The sequence below is a fragment of the Sorex araneus genome, chromosome 5 (assembly GCF_027595985.1).
Source record: "Sorex araneus isolate mSorAra2 chromosome 5, mSorAra2.pri, whole genome shotgun sequence".
NCBI lineage: Eukaryota > Metazoa > Chordata > Mammalia > Eulipotyphla > Soricidae > Sorex > Sorex araneus.
The window spans coordinates 1,005,686-1,024,865 of record NC_073306.1 but is presented as its reverse complement, the minus strand read 5'-3'; the positions used below and the strand labels follow the sequence as shown (position 1 = coordinate 1,024,865).

General features: G+C 63.4%; 1 protein-coding gene across 1 annotated transcript in view; it reads right to left on the bottom strand.

Annotated features, from left to right (window-relative positions):
* Positions 1-632: 632 nt before the first annotated feature.
* Positions 633-19,180, bottom strand: part of PRDM16 (PR/SET domain 16) — a 158,594-nt gene continuing 140,046 nt past the window's right edge. The window contains exons 9-17 of the mRNA XM_055137767.1: positions 15,102-16,512; positions 13,635-13,719; positions 12,591-12,736; positions 12,056-12,133; positions 10,874-11,043; positions 10,633-10,807; positions 6,415-6,651; positions 4,072-4,246; positions 633-3,589 (exon numbers count right to left, since the gene is read on the bottom strand). Coding sequence (XP_054993742.1) covers positions 3,455-3,589; positions 4,072-4,246; positions 6,415-6,651; positions 10,633-10,807; positions 10,874-11,043; positions 12,056-12,133; positions 12,591-12,736; positions 13,635-13,719; positions 15,102-16,512 — 2,612 coding nt within the window. The 3' untranslated portion in view covers positions 633-3,454. The remainder of the gene's footprint in view (positions 3,590-4,071; positions 4,247-6,414; positions 6,652-10,632; positions 10,808-10,873; positions 11,044-12,055; positions 12,134-12,590; positions 12,737-13,634; positions 13,720-15,101; positions 16,513-19,180) is intronic.

Sequence of the window (19,180 nt, the reverse complement as noted above, 5' to 3'; positions counted from 1 at the left end):
GCGTACCAGTGTGAGGAGTGTGTGGGCTTTGGGCCCATGTGGCGGGCGCTGGGGTGAGGAAGAAGCCGGTGCCGTGTCCGAGGAAGCAGGGTGCTCCTGGGCGGGGCGGGGTGGGACCGGAAACTCGGTGGGCTTGGGAGGAGACCCCCACAAAGGGGGAGGGGAGGCTCAGGGTGGGGTGCTCCAGGAGGAGGCCAGGATAAGGCTCGGGGGCATCGTGCCAGCAGAGCCAGGCAGCGTCCCGTCACCTGGTGCCACCGTCCCCCAGTGCTCTGAGCCCCCCCAAGGCCCACGCAGGCTGGCGGATGAACCCAGGGAGACGCCGGCGACTCCGCTCCGGGGTCTGCAGCCTCGGAACTGAGAGGGAGACGTGGGCAGGGGCTTCCCGAGGGCCCAGGACAGGAGCAGCAGCTGGGTGGGGCAGGCGAGGTGTGTCCAGCTGCCTCCACTGCCCACGGGGGCGAGGCGGGCACAGGGCAGCAGGCTGGGATGGACACCAGGAGGGGGAGGGGTTGGGGGAGCGTGCTGGGGGGCTCCTGGAAGGGGTCCCGCACCCGGCCGCCCCCGCCCGCGCCGAGACTTCCAGGCAGAGGTGTAGAAAGCACAGATTTATTGCATGTCAATCTCCTGTATAAAGTCATGTAGCATCGGAGCGGTTACATTTGGCATACAGTCCTATTCTACAGCACTGACCCGGCCCGCGGCTCCTCGCTCACCCCCAGACTCCTCCACAGAGTCCACCTGCCGGCATCACGGCGTGGAGGGGAGGTCTGGGACCTCTCTCGCCGGCGGGGGCGCGGCCGCTCTCCTCCGTCCCCCGGCTGAGGAGTGGCTCGGCCCTAACCACGATCAGTGGATGCATCTACGAATTCTCCTGGCATCAAAACGGCACACACAGACACGATAGGGTGCTAACACGCCATGCACAGTCTACGTGGGACGGGAGTGATTTACAGGCGGAGCTCGGCGGCCGGGCCGGACGCATGGCGCGGGGACGGACACTCACAGCGGCTTCTCTGTCCACACGCCACAGTTCTGAAGGGACAGCAACACCCCGGGGGACACGGAGCTCGGAGTGGCCGCGAGGGGCGGGGCGTGCAGGGCGCCCAGCTCTGGGGGGCGGCTCGGGGCCCTGGGAACGAGGAGGCGCCATGCCCGGCCGCGACCGCAGGTTTGGAGGCTCCAGCTTTGGGTTCGGGTGTTTGCACAAGTGTTCAAACGCACTCGGGAGGCAGGCGGGCCGGGCGGCCACTGCGGCAGGTGCCCCCGGCGCCCGCTGGCTCTGGGCAGGTGTCCTGCCCCCAGGAGTGCACAGCGGACACAGCTCGGCAGGTGGGGGGGCGGGGGCGCCATATCCGGTGCTTTGAGGCCTCGAGCACACGTGTGTGACATGTGGGGGGGCAGCGGGGAGGGGAAGGGGCCCCCTCCCCAGGGTGGGCAGCCGGGCGGCCCGGGGGCTGGGACAGGCTCAGGGAGGTGACGCCCCCCAGGGTCCCTGGGTTTGATCGGGTTTGATCGTTTGATCAAACGGGCCCCGCGGGGGCGTCTGGGCAGAGGGTCGCCCACGTTTCCAAAGTGGCCCCTCGTTTGCGGCTGCCCAGGCCACGTGCCAGTCCCCGCGCCCCCCGGGTCAGTGGCAGCTGCCCTGGCTGGAGCTGGAGGGCTTGTGGCGGGGACAGGCCAGGCCCGGGCTCTGCGCCTGGAGGCGGTGGCCCCCCGTGGGGGCCCGGAGAGGCGCCGGCATCTGCCGAGTGTTACAAGGCCGAGGGACAGAACATTCTGGAAGTACGGCTTGCTAGAATCCATTTCAGGAGGACAAACAGCTGTGCAGCAGGGACCCTGGGTTGGAGGGGCTGGTCCCCTTGGAGGGGCCGCGGGTGCGGGGGACAGAGCTGGATGCCGCCCTCTCGGCGCTGCTGGGACAGGCCTCGGGCAGGGAGGGGGCGCTGGGGTCTGGGTCCCACCAGCCGAAGGGAGCCAGGCACCCCCTGGGGACGCCTGGGGCCAGGGGCTGGGGCGGCTGTAGGTGGACGTCACATGCGGTCAGTTGGGCAGTAGCCGCGGCCCCGCCCCGCGGCCCAGCAGGCTCGGACAGGACAGCGCGGAGCTTCTGAGCTCAGTGGCCAGCCCGAGCTGAACCGCTATCGTCCGTCCCGCGTGCCCTGGACACGGCCGGGACATCCCAGCCACCGCCTCCGCCCTGCGTGCTTCTGGTTCAGAGCTGGGAGCGGGGCGGCTTCTCGTGGGGACGCGAGGGCTCTCTGTCTTCCAAACAGCAAATAAATAGAACACTTGTCTCAAATGCGACTGAAATTCAGAGTGAACAAAAACATGATTGTCTGGAGAAGGGCAGCGGGGTCCGTGGGGCGGGGCGCGGGGGAAATTTGGCACATTAGAAGCTGCCGCGGCCCCTGGCATCAAGCACTCGACACACCTTATTACACGGTTTTGGTCCTTCGCTAGGTACTTATATTAACATTGTATCTTCACAATAAGAATGTCTAATGCCAAAAATACTGTTAAGGAGGAAATAAAATAAGAAAAAGAAATGAATTAGAAAAATTACAAGTTATATACAGATTAAGGTCAATTCCATCAGGGAAAGTGTCACTGGGGAGTGGCCCCTCGGGAATAACTTAAAGCCCCCGATGGCCGCTGAGAGGTGGCCTCGGGCCCACGTGCAGCTGTCCAGCGCGTGTCCAGCTCGGGGCCGAGAGGCCGCCAGCCTGGGTGCCCTGCCCTCTGCCGGTGCATCTGCCGAGCCGTGGTCGCCGTCGGGAGGAGGGACGCCACGAACCTGGGCCATGGCCCTGACCGCCCCCGGCCGGGAGGTGTCCCCCGAGTCACGGTCCCACCACGTGGAGCTGGACGTCTTCTAGAAAGTTCCCGCTTGGTCAGCTGCTCCCAGGACGGCTCGCCTGGGCCTCGCAAATGGGTGAGGGCTAGAAAACGTCTGCCACAGCCACCGTAAAAAGGACGTTCCTGGCGGGCACGGGCGCACGGACCAACTGAGCTTTTGAAGCGATGCAAAATTACTTTAAAAAAACAATTTGCAAGTTATCTGCTGATTTTTTGTTTGTTTTTAAAAAATACTGTCTATCTTTAAAACCACATGCTTAAATAGATTCTGTCGGCAATAAGATTACCAAAAGGGTCCTTCTCGCCGTTTTCCGTATAAAAATCCCAGGGGCGGCCGCCTTCTGCAGAGCCGAGCGCCCTGGCCCAGTTCTGGGTGCGAGTCCATGTTCCGCGCGGCTCCTTGGGGCTGGTGCCCGGGCGGTGCCTGGAGCCGGAGTTGTTTCCGTGGGGACTGGACACTGCGAAGGTGCGGCGGGTGGAGGGTTTCGGAGAAAGGGCCGCCTGTCTCGCTGAGCCTCCTCCTGCGAGCGGGGTTTCTGCGGGAGCGTGCGGGGGCCTGGTCCTCTGGCCTCTGCCCCCGGCCACAGCCGGCCCCTCAGAGATGGTTCATAGGGTCGAAGGCGCCAGACTCGGGTGCGGCTCCCGTGATGTTCAGCCAAGTGTCCAGAGGGCTGGGGGAGGAGGCGTGCAGGGGCGCGTCCTCGGAGAGGGAGAGCATCATTGTGTACGCCTAGGGGGACAGGGCGGGACAGGCGGTGAGGGGTGGCGGCTCTGCACCCTCCGAGCCCCCACGCCCGTTTCAGTGCCCGGGGATCGGCGGGCACCGCAGCCTGTCCCCGAGCCGAGACGGGCACCTCCACAGGCCGGGCGACCAGCAGGGGTGCGGGGAAGGCCCCGGCTCACGCTCTGGACAGATCAGTGACGAGACACACACGCACACACACACTCGGGCGCTGGCGCGTAAAGCCCGGGGCAGCTGTCCTGGGGAGGACCGGGGCGTCCCTCAGGCAGGACGACTGGACAGAGGGTGGAGGCCGGGGTGGGGCCAGACAGGCAACTGCTCGTGGGCGCCACCCGCTGGTGGCCCGGGGGTGGCGCTGCCCTGCTCCTGCTGCTCTGGGCGCTGGGGGAGGGCAGCTGTCCAGGGCCGTGGCTGGGCCGTGGCTGGCCCGCGGCCGGCCCCCGGGGGGCGGGGCTCTGCGGGCGCCTTACCTGCTTCTTAGCCTGCCTGTACAGGGTCTGTTTTAGGGCCTCAGAATCTAGGGTGGAATTAAGCACATCTTTAACTTCAAAGGCTTCCTCAGCGGCTCTGCGGAGGTCCAGCCCCTTCCCAAAAGTCGGCGTCGGCTCCAAAGCTAACAGGCCGCCCGCTGGCTGTCCAGGACACCTGCGCCAAGGACCGGGAGAGGCCAGGTTAGCTGCTCTGGCCTCGGCCCCGTCTCACGCCTGCTGGCCCCGAGCCTGCATGCACACCACAGCCCCTCCACAAGCCACATGCACAAGGAGACGGACACGCGGACACGGGACACACGGATATGCGGACGCAGCACATGTGGGAGCGCGGTGGGTGGAGCCGAGTTCGTGCATGGCGAGCATCGGGGGCAGGAAGGCGGGAGATGGCACGCGGGGGTCCCGGGTGTGGCAGTGCCCGGGAGATGTGGCCCTGGGCGTGAGTGTCGGTGAGAGTGTGGCTGCGTGTGAGCAGGCGTGACGTGTGGCACATGGTACATTGTGCTGCATGTGGATGACTGGATGTGGTATATATGGTGTCTGGGGCACGGCTGGTGCACAGGTGTGATATGAATGGTGGTGTATATGGCATGGGTGTGCATGCGTGTGCACGGTAGACTGTTCTGCGTCTGCAGTGGTGTTTGTGGTCTGTGTGGTACATGTATAGTGTGTGCAGTATGTGTGTGATGTGTAGGGGGGCAGCGGGTTCCCCTCGCCACTGTGTGTGTTGTGCTCATGTGCACGCTTGTAGTGTGGTGATATGAACATGTGTTGTACTATTTTGCTGTGTGTGGTGAATGGTTGCATGTGTATGTGCATATGTGTAATATGTAGGGTACACGTGTGGGTATGTGTGATGTGAATATGCTGCATGTGTGTTGTCTGATGGGATGCACTGTGTTATGGGCCGTATATTATATGTGTGGTGTGTACACGTGATATGTGTGGAGCATGTGTATAGTGTGTGATCTCATGTTGTGTTAATGCACATAATATGTGGCACATGTACACTGTGATATTTGTGCGATGCATGTATATTGTACACACATGTATGACATATGGAGTATGTGTATGCATGAGCATGACGCGTGGTACCTATACATATGGTGTTTGTCATGTTCTATGTATGGTGCACACGGTTTATAGCATGCCTGTGATACATATGTGTACAAGTATGGCAAATGTGCAATATATGTGGTGCATGTGTGTGGTGTGAGTGGGTGGCACATGTATGTTGTGTGATATTCCTGGTGTGCATGGTGTGGTGCATATGGTATGTAGTACATGTGAAGTGTCTGTGCATGCATGAGTGACATGCACATGGTATGTGTGGGGTGTGTATTGCATGTGTAATATGTGGTATATGTGGTGTATGCAAGTGTATATGATATGAATACAGGTATGCTTACAAGTGTATATGGTGTATAGTATGAGTTGTGGTGCATGGTGTATGTGGTGTATATGCCTATGTGTGATATATGTTTGGTGTATATAAGTGTGGTACACGCATGTGGTATATATATACATGTGTGGAACATGTATATGGTGTGTATATGATGTGCCTGGTGTGGGTGTGCATACATGTGTGTGGCATAGGCAAGTGATTTACAGTGGTGTCTGTAGTGCAAAAATGTACTGTGTATGTGTTGTGTGCAATTTGTGGGTATATGGTGTGTGGTATGTGTATGTTGTATATGTGATGTATGTAGGGGTGTACTTGTGTGGTGTATGTGTGTGGCATGAACAATGTATGTGATGTCCATGTGTGTCATGTGTGGGGTTCAAATGTGCACTATGTACGTCCATGACGTGTATATGATATGTGGCGTGGTACATATGTAGTGGGTATGTGTAGTATATGTGATATGTGCCCGTGGATGGTGCATGTATAACGTATTGGATGTGGGAGGTGCGGTATATATATGGTTTGTGTGGTGCATGTGAATGGTATGTATGTGTGATGTGGTGTGTGGATATGTCATGTATGATGTATGTGTGGTACCTGTACCGTGTATATGCATGTGGTTTGCACATGTATATCTGTAGTGTGCAGTGCTTGCACGAGATGTTGGATGTAATATGTGTGTACGCGTGGTGTTTATGTACACATGTGGCATGAACATGTGATGTGGTACATGTGATGAATGTGGTGGTGTGTATGCATGTGTGGTGTGCGTGATATGTGGTATGTGTGTGGTGTGATGTGTGATGCACTGCTTACGTACAGTTGTGGGTGTGTGCGTGGTATGTGTACGCATGTTCTATGGATGTGCCGTGTGTGGGCTCTGCAAGTGCGACCTGAGGGGTGAGGCGGCTGGCACCCACCTGCGGGTGTGCTCGAAGCCGACGGCCAGGGTGGCGGGAGGCTCGTCATCCTCATCCTCCTCGTAGGCACCCTGGGGCTCGGGGGTGGGGGACACCGCGTCCTCCTGGGACTTGCCCGCCAGGCTGTCCTCGTCCTCCTCCTCCAGCTCTTCCTCCTCCTCTTCCTCCACGTCGTCGGGCTTCCCCTCTGCCAGGCCTGGGCACTGGGGGGCACTGTCGAGGTCCTGCCCCTCTGGCCTGCAAGGACACGGGAGCTGGCCACCGAGTCCTTGGCAGGAAGCCCCGCTGCAGCCGCTGTGGGAGGGCGAGGCTGCCTCTGTCCGTCCGTCTGCCCGAGGGCCTGAGCTTCGGTGCCGTCGGGGAGCGTTTGGGGAGGAAGCTGGGCAGGCCCTGGGCTGGAGGGGCCACCCTCCCTCCCGGCCAGCAGCGAGGGGCAGCCTGCTGGGCTCCCCGGGGAGCTGGGACCGTGGGGGGGGGAGACGGGGACTCCCCTGCACTGTGCCTGGACCCCAGAACTCCACGAGCTTCCTTGGCCTCGGGGAGGGGAGGGGGGCCCGGTGCTCCGCTGCCCCAGCTGGGGGCTGGGGGCTCTAGTCCGGGCCCCTCTTAGAAAGGGAGCACTGCTGCGGGCTGAGGGTGGGAAACCTGGGGGCAAGGGCCCCCCTTGCTCAGTGTGTAGCCCTGGGTGTGGTTCTGTGAACTGAACTTCACAGCCTGGGAGCCAGAGTCCTGCCAGGCCCCGGCCAGCGCAGGCCCCGGACAACAGGGGTAGGGGGGAGGGGCCAGAGCGGAGGGAGGGGCTTCAGGACAGAGGCAGGCCAGGGCCAGAGCCCAGCTGGTCTGTCTGGGGGCTCAGGGTCTCCAGGTGGCCCCTCAGGGGGACTGAGCCCCCCAGTGCTGAAGCCGAGTGCCGGGTGCTGAGGGAGCCCCGCCCCCTCACCTGGGCGGGGGTCATGGCCCACTGCTGCAGGGAACAGCAGGGCCCCCGGGCCACTGCCACATGCCCTGTGCATGGGGGACAGTCACTGGGATAGACCCCCGAGGCCTCCCCACGGGAGTGGGGCTGTGGCCCCGGGCTCCAGGGCGTATGGACTGGTCCCACCCAGGGGCGTGTCCGGGGGCCTGGGGTGTGGGTGTGGGCGCCCCTCCTCGGAGCCTCACTTCCTGCCCCCCACTGCGGGTTGTGCCATCACGGCCGCTGGCGTCTCCCCAGGACAGGCCCAGCGAGGGTGGCACTGCCAGCCCCGGTGCCAGGGGGGACTGTCCTGCGCCGTGAGTCTCCGGCTGGGCTTGGGCTCCCGGAGGGCAGGGGTGGGGCTGCAGCCCCCTCAGGAGTCCAGCCCAGGCTGTGGGGCGGCAGGAGCCCCCGAAAGCCTTCCCAGACCCCATGCAGGGCAGCCTGGCTGCAGCAGCGGGAGCCTCTGGTGGCCGCCACTGCCCAGGGCCCCCAGGGACAACGTGGCCGGGTGGGACTCATCATGGCAGCAGCTCTGTTTGCACACACCTGATCCCACCGTGCATCACACGCCTGTTCACACGTGTGCACTCACACCCCTGATCACACCGTGCATCACACAACCTGATCACATGTGCACTCACACGCCTGGTCCCAGTGCATCATATACCTGCTCACATGTGTGCACTCACACCCCTGACCCCACTGTGTATCACATGCCTGATCACATGTGTGCACTCACACCCCTGATCACACCGTGCATCACACAACTGATCACACATGTGCACTCACATCCCTGATCACACCGTGCATCACATGCCTGCTCATATGTGTGCACTCACACGCCTGATTCACTGTGCATCACACGCCTGCTCACACGTGTGCACTCACACACCTGCTCACACATGTATCACATGCCTGCTCACACATGCGTTCACATACCTGATCTTACCGTGTATCACACACCTGCTCACTGTGCATTCACACACCTGGTCCCACTGTGCATCACAGCCTGTTCACACGTGTGCATCCACACTCCTGATCCCATCATGCATTGCATGCCTGCTCACACATGTGCACTCACATACCCGATCCCACCGTACATCACACGCCTGCTCACACATGAGCACTCACACGCCTGACCCCACCGTGCACTGCTGGATATCAACCCTAGGTGTTTTTTTTTTTCTTTTTGGGTCACAGGGGTTACTCCTGGCTCTGCACTCAGGAATTAACTCCTGGCGGTGCTCAGGGGACCATATGGGATGTTGGGATTTGAACCCGAGTCGGCCGCGTGCAAGGCAAATGCCCTACCCGCTGTGCTCTTGCTCCAGTCCCCAACCCTAGGTGTTTTAGGGTTCATCAATAAATTGCCCCTTTTCCTCTTCCCAGAGAAGCTTCCTGTGCTCTAGCTAGCAGCCCTTATGTAGTTAAAGTTTATCTTTAACTTTTCCTTTGCATTTTACTCCTCATTTCGTTGTCACAGTTCCCCAAGTGAGTCTTGGTTACTTATAAGCCAAAACTTTCTGGTAATTCTAAACTTTGTATTTGTAGTGCTTTGTATTTGAAGTGCTGTGTATTTGTACTTGCTTTTCCATTTCCCTATAGCCTTTTTATATTTTACTATAGAGCAATGTTCTTTGGTTAAACACAGAAAGACCATTAATGCTCTGCTTCTAATATTTGGGAGTTGAATGACTCTGAAATATATCTATCACTGGGCATTGTCACAATTACTTGACTCAGGCTTCAGTTGCAGTAGTTCCTAACACCCCAAAAGAAAGGTCCCACCGTGGGACTGGGATGGACCAGGGCGAGTGGCAAAGTGTGGCAAAGCCACCCCAGCATTGAAATGGGAAGTCTAGAAAGCATAAATGTATGGTTTTGATGCAAGCTGTTAGGACTTTTTTTTTCTTTTTTTGGGCCACACCTGGCAATGCACAGGGATTTCTCCTGGCTCTGCACTCAGGAATTACTCTTGGCGGTGCTCGGGGGACCGTATGGGATGCTGGGATTCAAACCTGGGTCGGCAAACCCAGCAAACCCGGGTGCAAGGCGAACACCCTGTCCACTATGCTATCTCACCAGCCCAAGTTGTTATAACTTAACGGGACCCCCATGGGGAAGGACAAGCTGAACCGACCTGAGGAAACAGTTTGGGATTTACGGTAAAAGTCTTGTTTGTGCTCAGAGCCCAGGGCGCAAACAAGGCGTTTACCTTAGTTCTGAGCTCAGAATTAAGTTTTGGGATCAGTGTCTCTTACTGTGTTTACCCAAACAACTGCAAGTACTGATAACAAATACAACTAGAGGGAAATATAAAAGCAACGTAGATGTCCCTGGAAGACAGTGTCTCCTTGCTTTAATCTCCCCAAGAGAATTTCCTATGCTAATGACTTCCTATGTAAATGAGCTGTGTAAATTTCCATATGCAAATGATCAATCACACCTGTGTCCTCACCTCACCCCCTCAGATGTTCTGTAAGGATGCTGGCAGCTCTGCATTAAACAGGCCATTCCCCCGTCAGGCTACGGTCCCGTCTCTCTGTCTCTGCTGGGGAGGCGGCTCTGGGCCACCGAATGCACACGCATCATCGTCTCAGCACCTGCACATTATTTTGTGAACTCACAGTGCATCACACGCATGATCCCACCTTGCATTACACACCTGCTCACACGTGCATCACATGCTTGCTCACAGATGCATCACATACCTGCTCACATATGCATTCACACACCTGATCTCACTGTACATCACACCTGCTCATATGTGCATTCACACACCTGATCCCACCCGTGTATCACATGCCTACTCACATGTGTGCATTCACACACCTGATCCCACTGTGCATCACATGCCTGCTCACATGTGCACTCAACCTGATCACATCCGTGTATCACATGCCAACTCACAAGTGCACCACAACCTGCTCACGTATGCACTCACACCTGCACACTCACATACCTGCTCGCTGTTTACCTACACACGTGTCACAAGTGTGCCTTCACTCTCCTGATCACATATGTGCACTCAGTCTGCTCACACCCGAGCACTCACATACGAGCACTCACCTGCTCACATATTTGCATACACACGTGCTGCCACGTGCACTCACACAGCTGCACACGTGTGTGCAGGCGTGTGGTGCACGGGTGGGATCAGAGGCAGAACTCCCCAGTGAGCGCCTGGTACTGGGTCCGGTGCTGAGCCCAGGCGCGGTGCTGGCCGCGCACGTGGCCCCGGGGCTCCCCAACGTGCTCACCGGGAGTCTGCCCGCGCTGACGCCTGGCCCATCTCACTGTTGGCGATGAAGTTGCGGATCTCGGAGAAGTACGCGTCCTCCTTCTCGTCCAGCAGCGCGTGGCTGTCAGACTCGGATGTGGGGGAGGAGGCGCCGGTGCCCAGGTGGTTGGCGAGGACGCCGGCGTGCTGGCTCACTGCGGGGACAGGGGCGTCAGAGGGGCGCCCCGGCAGCCCGGCCCCGCCCGCCGGCGGGCCCGCACCTGGCGCGTGCTCGTGCTCGTGCTTCTTCAGGTGGCGGTCCAGGTTGGTCTGCTGGCCGAAGCAGCGGTTGCACAGGTGGCACTTGAAGGGCTTCTCCTTGTTGTGGATGTTGCGGACGTGCCGCTGGAGGTTGGACGAGATGCTGAAGGAGCGGTCGCAGTACTTGCACCTGCAGGGGGGTGTGCAGAGCCGTGGGGTGCGGGCTGCTGGCCAGCCCCTGAGCAGGCTGTCCCGCGGGGTGCAGAAACCCAGGCCAGGCACATGCTCCCTTCAGCCTGCAGGGGGCAGCCGCGTGCCATGGATGCACCCCACCCCACCCCCGCCTCCTGCTCCTCCCAGGGACCCCAGGCCCGTGTCTCCCTCCCCCCTCTCTCCTTACAGGGCCCTTGTGGGTCCTCGCTGCCCTCTCTGGGGGCTCCTTGGCCCCCCGAAGAAGAGGTGCAGCCACACGCCCCCGGCAGGGTGCCCAGGACCAAGGGGAGCCCAGGGCTGCTCTGCTCCGTGCAGGCGCGCTGAGGGAGGAGGGGCAGCAGGGGGCGCTGTGGGAACACGCGAGGCCGCTCCTGGAGGTGGGATGTGGGGACCACCCTCCCATCCTATAGGGGGCCTGGGAGTGACGCCCCAGGGGAGGGGGCCTGGAGAAGCCTCAGGACAGAGTCCTGGGTGCAGAGTGGGGACTCCGGAGCCTGATGCCTCTGTGGCGGCCGGGACAGGCCGGGGGGCTCCCCAGGCTGGGCTGTGGGGGACTCAGGGCGTGCACACGGCATAAGCACCCGGGCGGCGCGGGCGCGGGGTCAGCCTCTGCGGGCGGCTGTGCGGGGGCTCTCGCTCCCCCCAGCTCCTGGGGTGCCCACATCGCAGGCACGACAGGGGCAGTGGCGGGGCTGGCCCTGTCCACCACACACACGCAGAGCAGAGGACATCTGGGGGACACTGGGGGAGCCGGGCAGCAGGGCCGGGCAGGCGGCGCTCCGGGCACAGGGGGCCGCAGGAGGCACTGGGACCCCAGGCCCACTGGCCGCCGGAGCCTCTGGGCAGCTCCCTGCAGGGCAGTCCCGGGAGACTGGGGTGACTCCCAGTGACCCCCATGTCTGGGTGCTGAGTTGCCTGGAGCCTCGGCCCCTCCCCCACAGGCGGGACCGCTGGGCGCAGGGCCCTGCGCAGCCCAGGGGCACCCCTACCTGTAGGGCTGCTCCCCAGTGTGCGTCCGCAGGTGTCTCGTGAGGTTTGCTGACCGGGGGAAGATCTTGCCACAGTACCTGGTGCAGGGCAGGACGTGAGACTCGCGGCCATGACTGGCTGGGTCCTCAGGCTCAGCCAGCTCCGGGCTCTCCCTCTGCCCAGCTGCAGCTCAGTTCTGTAGTGGCCCCAAGTGCACCCCGGAAACCTGGCCTGCTCTGGGCACTGGCCCCGCCCCGCCCCCTGGCATCGCCCCATCACTGGCCCCGCCCCCACGCTGGCCTCATCCCTTCAATGGCCCTGCTGCAGCACTAGCCCCGCCTCTGCCCTGGCCTTGCCCAATCACTGGTCTGCTGCAGCACTAGCCCCGCCTCTGCCCTGGCCTTGCCCAATCACTGGTCTGCCGCAGCACTAGCCCCGCCCTGGCCACACCCAATCACTGGCTCGGCTCCCACCTCGGCCCCGCCCCCTCACAGCCCCACCCCACGCGTGACAGGCGCTGTCCCGCAGGAGGTCCAAGCTCGGCACACGGCCCACCTGCACGTGTAGCGCTCCTTGCCCTTCCTGAGGATGGGGTCCGAGAGCGTGGGCGGCGGGGAGCGGAAGTTGAAGGGATGGTGGGGCAGGGGCTGCAGCGCGCCGGCGGAGTCCAGCTTCTCCGTCATGGTCTCGATGGCCGACATCTGCGGGCGGGAGGCGCTCAGGGCCTGCGGGCTGGGTCCTGCACGGCGAGCCCGCCCGCACCGGCCCACCCGGGGCTAGGGACTGAAAGGTGGGGGGCTGGGCTCCAGCACCCCGAGCCCGCGGGGCCCCGGGTGGCATCTGCGTGGGGAGGGGATGTGAAGCCCCTGCTCCGTGGACAGTCACATGACGGGCACTGTTGGCCACTGCCTGGGAAGGCAGAGCTGCCTGCCTGAGCCGGAGGGGTCCGAGCCCTGAGACTGGGCAGCGCTCCAAGGGAGGGGAGGGGGGGCCCTCTGGGCTCCTGCTGGAGGACACGCACACCAGCCCCGTGGCCGCCAGCCCTGCCCAGCCCGAAGGCCTGAGCCCCCTCCCCTGCAGCAGGAACTGGGCACCGGGGGCCAGGGGCCCTGAGGAGCTTCTGCCACTGCTAAGCAGGGCACCTGCGGCTTCTGCGTGGGCAGCCACCGCTGAGTGACCCCAGGAAGAGTCGCTGTGGCCAGCGGCTTCCGATGGCAGGGGACCTCTGACCTGGGGCAGCCTTCTTCCGTGGGGTGCGCCCCGTTTCACTGGTCCTCGGGGGTCACCCTCGGCTTACAGCCGACGCCCTGCTCAGGCCAGCCCTGCACAGAAGCCTCAGACCCTCTCAGGCACCTGGGGGTGTGGGCGGGAGGGACAATGTGCCACTGTCCCACAGCCCCCATCAGACAGGCCGGCCCGGAGCCCGGACACAAACGCAGGATGTGTGGGGTGGGCAGGAACAATACAGGCACGGAGTGTGGGCGGGCGCAGAACAATGCCGGGCATCCGCTCAGGCCCGGGGGACCCCACGGGGTCTTGCCATGGGCACAGAGGCTGGGCCCCCACACCAGGGTCCAGCCCCCCGGCCCGTGGCTTCACCTGGGGGTGGAAGAGGAGGGAGGCGGGCCGCAGGTACTTCTCCTTGAGGACGCCCACGGGGTCGGCCACCTTGCGCTTCTCCACCCTGCTGGACAGCAAGACGTGGGTTACGTACCCCGCCTGGCGGGCTGGGGCCCCGCGGACCCTCCATGCACCAGCCCAACGCGGGCGGAGAGTCCAGAGCCTTCTCTGAAGCCCCCGCCCCTGTTCACGCATCGGCAGCGAATGCAGGTCCCCGGAGATGCGGTGCTGGACCCCGTTCCAGGCCCCCGGGGCCCCTGTCCTGGGAGGCGCTAGGCAGGACTTGACCTCACAGCTCAGGACGATTCTGGGGGGAGAGTTCCGGAACATTCCCAGGACTGTGGGGCTCGCTGACCAGTGACAAGGGTGTTGCCATGTGCCCCCTTGGGGCCCCGGGGAGACACAGAAAGTGCAGTGGGGGGCTGGAGCAACAGCACAGCGGGAGGGCATTTGCCTGGCACGCGGCCTACCCAGGTTCGGTCCCCGGCATCCCATAGGGTCCCCTGAGCACCGCCAGGAGTGATTCCTGAGTGCAGAGCCAGGAGTGACCCCTGAGCATCGCCGGGTGTGACCCAAAAAGCCAAGAAGGAAAAAAAATGTAAGAAAGTGCAGTGAGGGGGGGTGCTTCTGGGCATCACGGCCCTGGGATCTGGCCGTGCGGGGCGGGGCGGGGTGGCCCTTGTCCCAGGGAACCCCCGAGGGAGGGGGCCGGGGCACGTGTCCCCACAGCCACTGACTGGAGCCACGGGCAGGCCCTGCCCTGCGAGAGCACAGCCTGGTGACAATCAGAGGCAGGGACCTACCCGGGCCCTCCTCGGACAGAGAGCCCCGGGCAGGCGGGCAGTGAGCCCCGGGCAGGCGGGTGGGTCTGTGCCCTGCCCGGCTGCCGCCCCAGAGGGCCCAGGGAGGCCTGTGTCACCTCGCACCTGCGGCTTCCCAAAAGGCTCCAGGTGGAGGTGAGGGGCAGGGCGGGGCGGGACTCTCAGCCTGACTGCGTTGGGGGTCTGGCCGGAGCGGCCCACCCCTCCCCATGAGGCCCAGCGTGGCCTGGTTGCCGCTTTGTCAGGTTTATGGGCCCGGCTGGGCTCAGGTGGTGCTTGGGGCCCATCTGGGGTACCACGAAGGGCTGAGTCGCCGCCAGCAAGGCAAGCACAGGCCGGGCCTCACTGTGCACAGGGACCCAGAGGGCCACCCCAGCCCTGGCTCGCTGCGCCGACCCCGACCCTGCCGCTCTCCTGGCCCAGGCTGGGCGTGCCCCTCTCGGCCCCTCCGGCCCTGCCGGGGGCCAGCAGAGCGCGGCCCTGGGGTCTGCAGCCTCCACCCCTCGCAGGGCCAGCCCCCGGCTGAGTCCCCAGGGCCGCCCTGAGCGCGGGTCTGGGGCATCGGCAGCGCAGGGTGGGGTCACCGAGAGGGCCCCGGCCGGGCCAGCGTGGGGTGTGCCGGTACCTGTAAATGGGGTCCATGAAGAAGGGCGACGGCTTGGCGTAGTGCAGGGAGGGCTGGGCGGGCAGCTGGCCCAGGCACACGGGGGGCAGCCCCTCGCCCGCCCCTGGCCGGCGCTCCCCGTACACGTGGTTCTTGCGGGGCGCGCGGGCGGCTCCATCCTGGCTGGCGCGCGCGCGGCTGCCCACGCTCAGGTCCAGCGGCTGCTCCTCGGGGGCGGCGGGGCCTGGCGGGGCGGGCGGGGCGGGCTTGGCGTCTTTGGGCTTGGTGGTGAGGTCGAACGGGGACTCGCCGCCGGGGCCGCCCGCCTTGAGCACGTCCCGGGGAGACTTGGGCTCGGCCTTGACCAGCAGGTTGTGGGCGAGGGCTCGGTCGGAGAAGGGGCACAGGCCGGGGGCGAAGCCGGGCAGCAGCTGGAAGGGGAAGACGGCGGGGTAGGGCAGCGCGCCCAGCTTCTTCTCCTGCATGCCCATGAAGCCCGGCCCGAAGTACTTCTCGGCGATGGACGCGATGGCCTTGATGGAGTCGCCGGCTGCGCCCGCCGTGCCCAGCAGCTGCTCGTCGGGCGGCGGGAAGAAGGCGGCGTGCTGGGAGTAGAACACGGGCAGGTCCCCGGCGCTGCCGGCTGCTCCGGGGGGCGCCGCGCCGCCCCCCAGCTCCGCCTTGCCCTCGGCCGCCCTGCTCTGGCCCTTGGCCCGGTCCCGGTCACTGTCGGCGTCGCTGTCCAGGTCCGAGCCTGACCCCGTGGTGGTGTCCAGGTCGGTCCCGGTCGTGGTGTTGAGGTCCTCGAAGTCGCTGCCGTCGGAGACGTCGCTGCCGCGCGCCGGGAGCTTCTCGGCGTATGTGTCCTCCAGGGCCCCCTCAAACTTGTCCTCGGGCCCCGCAGCCCCCGCGCCGCCCGCGCCGCCGTGGCCCACGGCCGAGACCAGGGGCAGGGCCGGGTTCCCCAGCGGGCTGGGCAGCTTGGCGTCCTGCGTGTGGTTGAGGGGGCTTTTGAGCAGGGGCGTCGGGGGCAGCAGCGGGGGCCGGGGGTACAGGGACGGGGGGAAGATGCCGGGGTAGCCGGGCGTGAGCGCGGGGAAGGCGGGCGGCGCCGTGGAGAAGGGCAGGCCGCCGGGGTGCGGCCTGGAGGGGAAGTACTCGCCGAAGCTGAGGCTCGTGTGGTTGAGGCTGGGCGGCGGCTTGGCCTTGTCCAGCAGGGGGCTGGGGGTCAGGGGCAGCCCCGGGGCGAAGAGGCCCCCGGGCGCGTAATGGTTCTTGCCCTCGCAGAAGCGCCGGTGCTTGTTGAGGGAGGAGGTAGTACTGAACATCTGCCCGCAGTCCTTGCACTTGATCTGCGTGCGGCAGTCCGCGTGCATGCGCTTGTGCCGGCACAGGTTGGAGAACTGCGTGTAGGACTTGTGGCAGACTTCACCTGCGGGCCGGGAGCAAGGCAGGCTGTGGACGGCCGGGACCCTGGGCGCCCCTGGGGCCGGCCTGTGTGCAAGCACGCGTGCACGTGTGTGCATGGCTTTGTGCATGGCTGTGTACATGCATGTGATTGGCTGTGTACATGTGTGTGCATGGCTGTTTGCATGTATGTGTGTGTGTCGTGTAGGCAGCCACATTTCTTGGGTGCACATTCCCGTGTACTTGCACGCAGGTGCTGCTGTGCACACACGTCTCTGTACGCATCTGTGTGCATGGGTACCTGCTGTGTGTGCAACTACATGTGTCTCGTGTGTGGTGTGCCTGCACTTATGTTTAGACGTGAACACGTGCATGTGCAGCCTGCCCAGACACGCCTCCCATCACCAGCTGCCGGGGCCAGCCTGTCTTCTCCCTGCCTGCCCACTCCTAACAGAGGCCGGCTGTGGACTGGCCCCTGGGTGGACATCAGGAGCTTGGGACCCGTGCCCTGCGGGTGAGGTACAAGCCCCAAATCGGATCCGGCTCCAGGTAAAGACCCCGACTCCCCCTGCACGGCCTGTGACTGCACCCCCTGGGGACAGCCCCCGGTGGCCTCGGTCGATCGTGTTTTGGGGGTGCGGGAACAATGCCCGGGGCAGGAGGGAAGTGACAGCGCGCCATTCCAGCTCTGGCCAGCAGAGGGCAGCGCTGCCGAGCTGGACGCGGGCAGGTTCCCAGGCCCGTGGGCCCGTGGGCGGAGTGTCCGCGACTCCCACGTTCCTCGTCCCCTTGTCTTTCTCCCCAGGACAGGGGCAGAGTGGCGGCACACATGCGCCCCACGCATGCTCGTGCACATGCACCTGTGTCCTGGCGGGCGCTCACTTCCTCCGGCTGCCCGGCAGAGACCACGTGGGCCCCCCCGGCTGAGCTCTAATCACGGAATCTATTTATACTCCGGCTGTCTGGTGGGGCGGGGCGCTGGCAGGGCTGGGGCGCTGCTGCCTCGTTTCATCCAATCTGCCCTTTTGGGGAGGCGCAGTGCCCCGCGGGGACCTGCTATAAATACGTGTCCCCAACACTGCACGGCCCGCCTCGCAGTCCGCATTCCCACCGAGCCAGCGTCCGCCCAGGGGGCTCGGGACGCCCCCTCCCAGCGAGCGGGCGCGTCTACTGCTGGGACGCACGGGTCACAGCAGTGCCTGGGGGGTCCCAGAACAGCCTGGCCGCTCCAGGATGCTGGGTGTGGGACTCAGCACCCAGGAGGGCGCCCGGGCCGGGGATTCAGAGAGACCCTGTCCTCAGCCCGGGTCGCTGGGCACACACAGCCGCGCGCGCGCACACACACACACACACACACACACACACACACACACACGCTCCAGGGGAGGGCAGGGAGCGCCTGTCTGCTTGCTGCCTGAGCATTGGGACCAACCTCAACACGCACACACGCAGACACGCATGCAACACACAGCCACACACACAACACACACAGCCACGCACAAAACACACAGCTATACATGCACCACACAAAGCCACACACACAACACATGGCCACACATGAAACACACAGCATTGCACCCAACTCACACAGACATGCACACAACACACAGCATTGCACGCAACACAGACACATATACAATATACACAAATACACATGCCAAGATGTATGCACACATGGTGAAATCACACACATGCACATGTGAACGCCACGCACGTGCATGCACACGTGTACACACATCTCACAATGCATGAGTGCACGCAGCCACACACATCTGCATACACCCCATAATGCACTGACATCTGCACATACCCACATGTACACACCCTGCACACACTTGTGAACTGCATGCACACGTGTGTGAGTGCCCCATGCTCCCCTCCCTGCTGGCTGCTGCTCAGGTAGTGGACGGTGAGGGGTGTCAAGCAGGTACTTCCCAGAGGGGCTGCCGGTGGCATGGGTGTGGCATCCCTGGGCTGCCCAGGGCGCCTTTCCTGGAAGGGCAGTTGTTCTGTCTCCCTGCTGGCACTGGGTCTCACCCCTCGGGCCTGGGGGCTGCGCCCACATGTCCAGCTGGTCCCTAAATCTGTCGCCTGATCTGAATGAGGTGTCTCCACTGCCATCTGGCCAAGGCTCGGGTTTTCTCTGGCAGCTGGCAGAGGCTGAGGGGAGCTGCCCCCCACGTGCCGTCCTCCGCAGAATGCGGCCCTCGGGCTCGCCAGCCCTTGGAGGGGGTCTCTGGTGCCGGAGCAGAGTGTGTCTGCGGGGGGGAAGGCTGCTGCCTCCCTGCCTCCCTGCCTCCCTCCCCGCGCCCCTTAGGTTTCTGAGCAGGTGCTGGAGCGGTGAGGATGTGACTGGGTCCCTGGGCCTCCTGAGGGGCTAGCAGAGACCCGGGGGCCGTGGGCTGGGTGTCTCTAGACAGGCACGGAGCGTGGGGCGGGAGGTCTGTGCTCAGAAGCCCTGGCTGAGAGCCCAGCACTGCCCTGCATGACGGACGGTCCCCGAGGGCGCCAGTCCACGCCACGCCAGGGGGCGTTCCCGCTCGCTCTAGAATGCAGGTTTTCAAGTACAGGTCTGGTGTGGGCTGTGTGCTGGGGTGGGCAGGCTGAGTGCCACTGCTCTGGAATTTTGTAGGGGTGCACCAGAGGTCGTGTGTGACGACTTGGTGAGATTCACAGTGTCTGCACAGCACAGA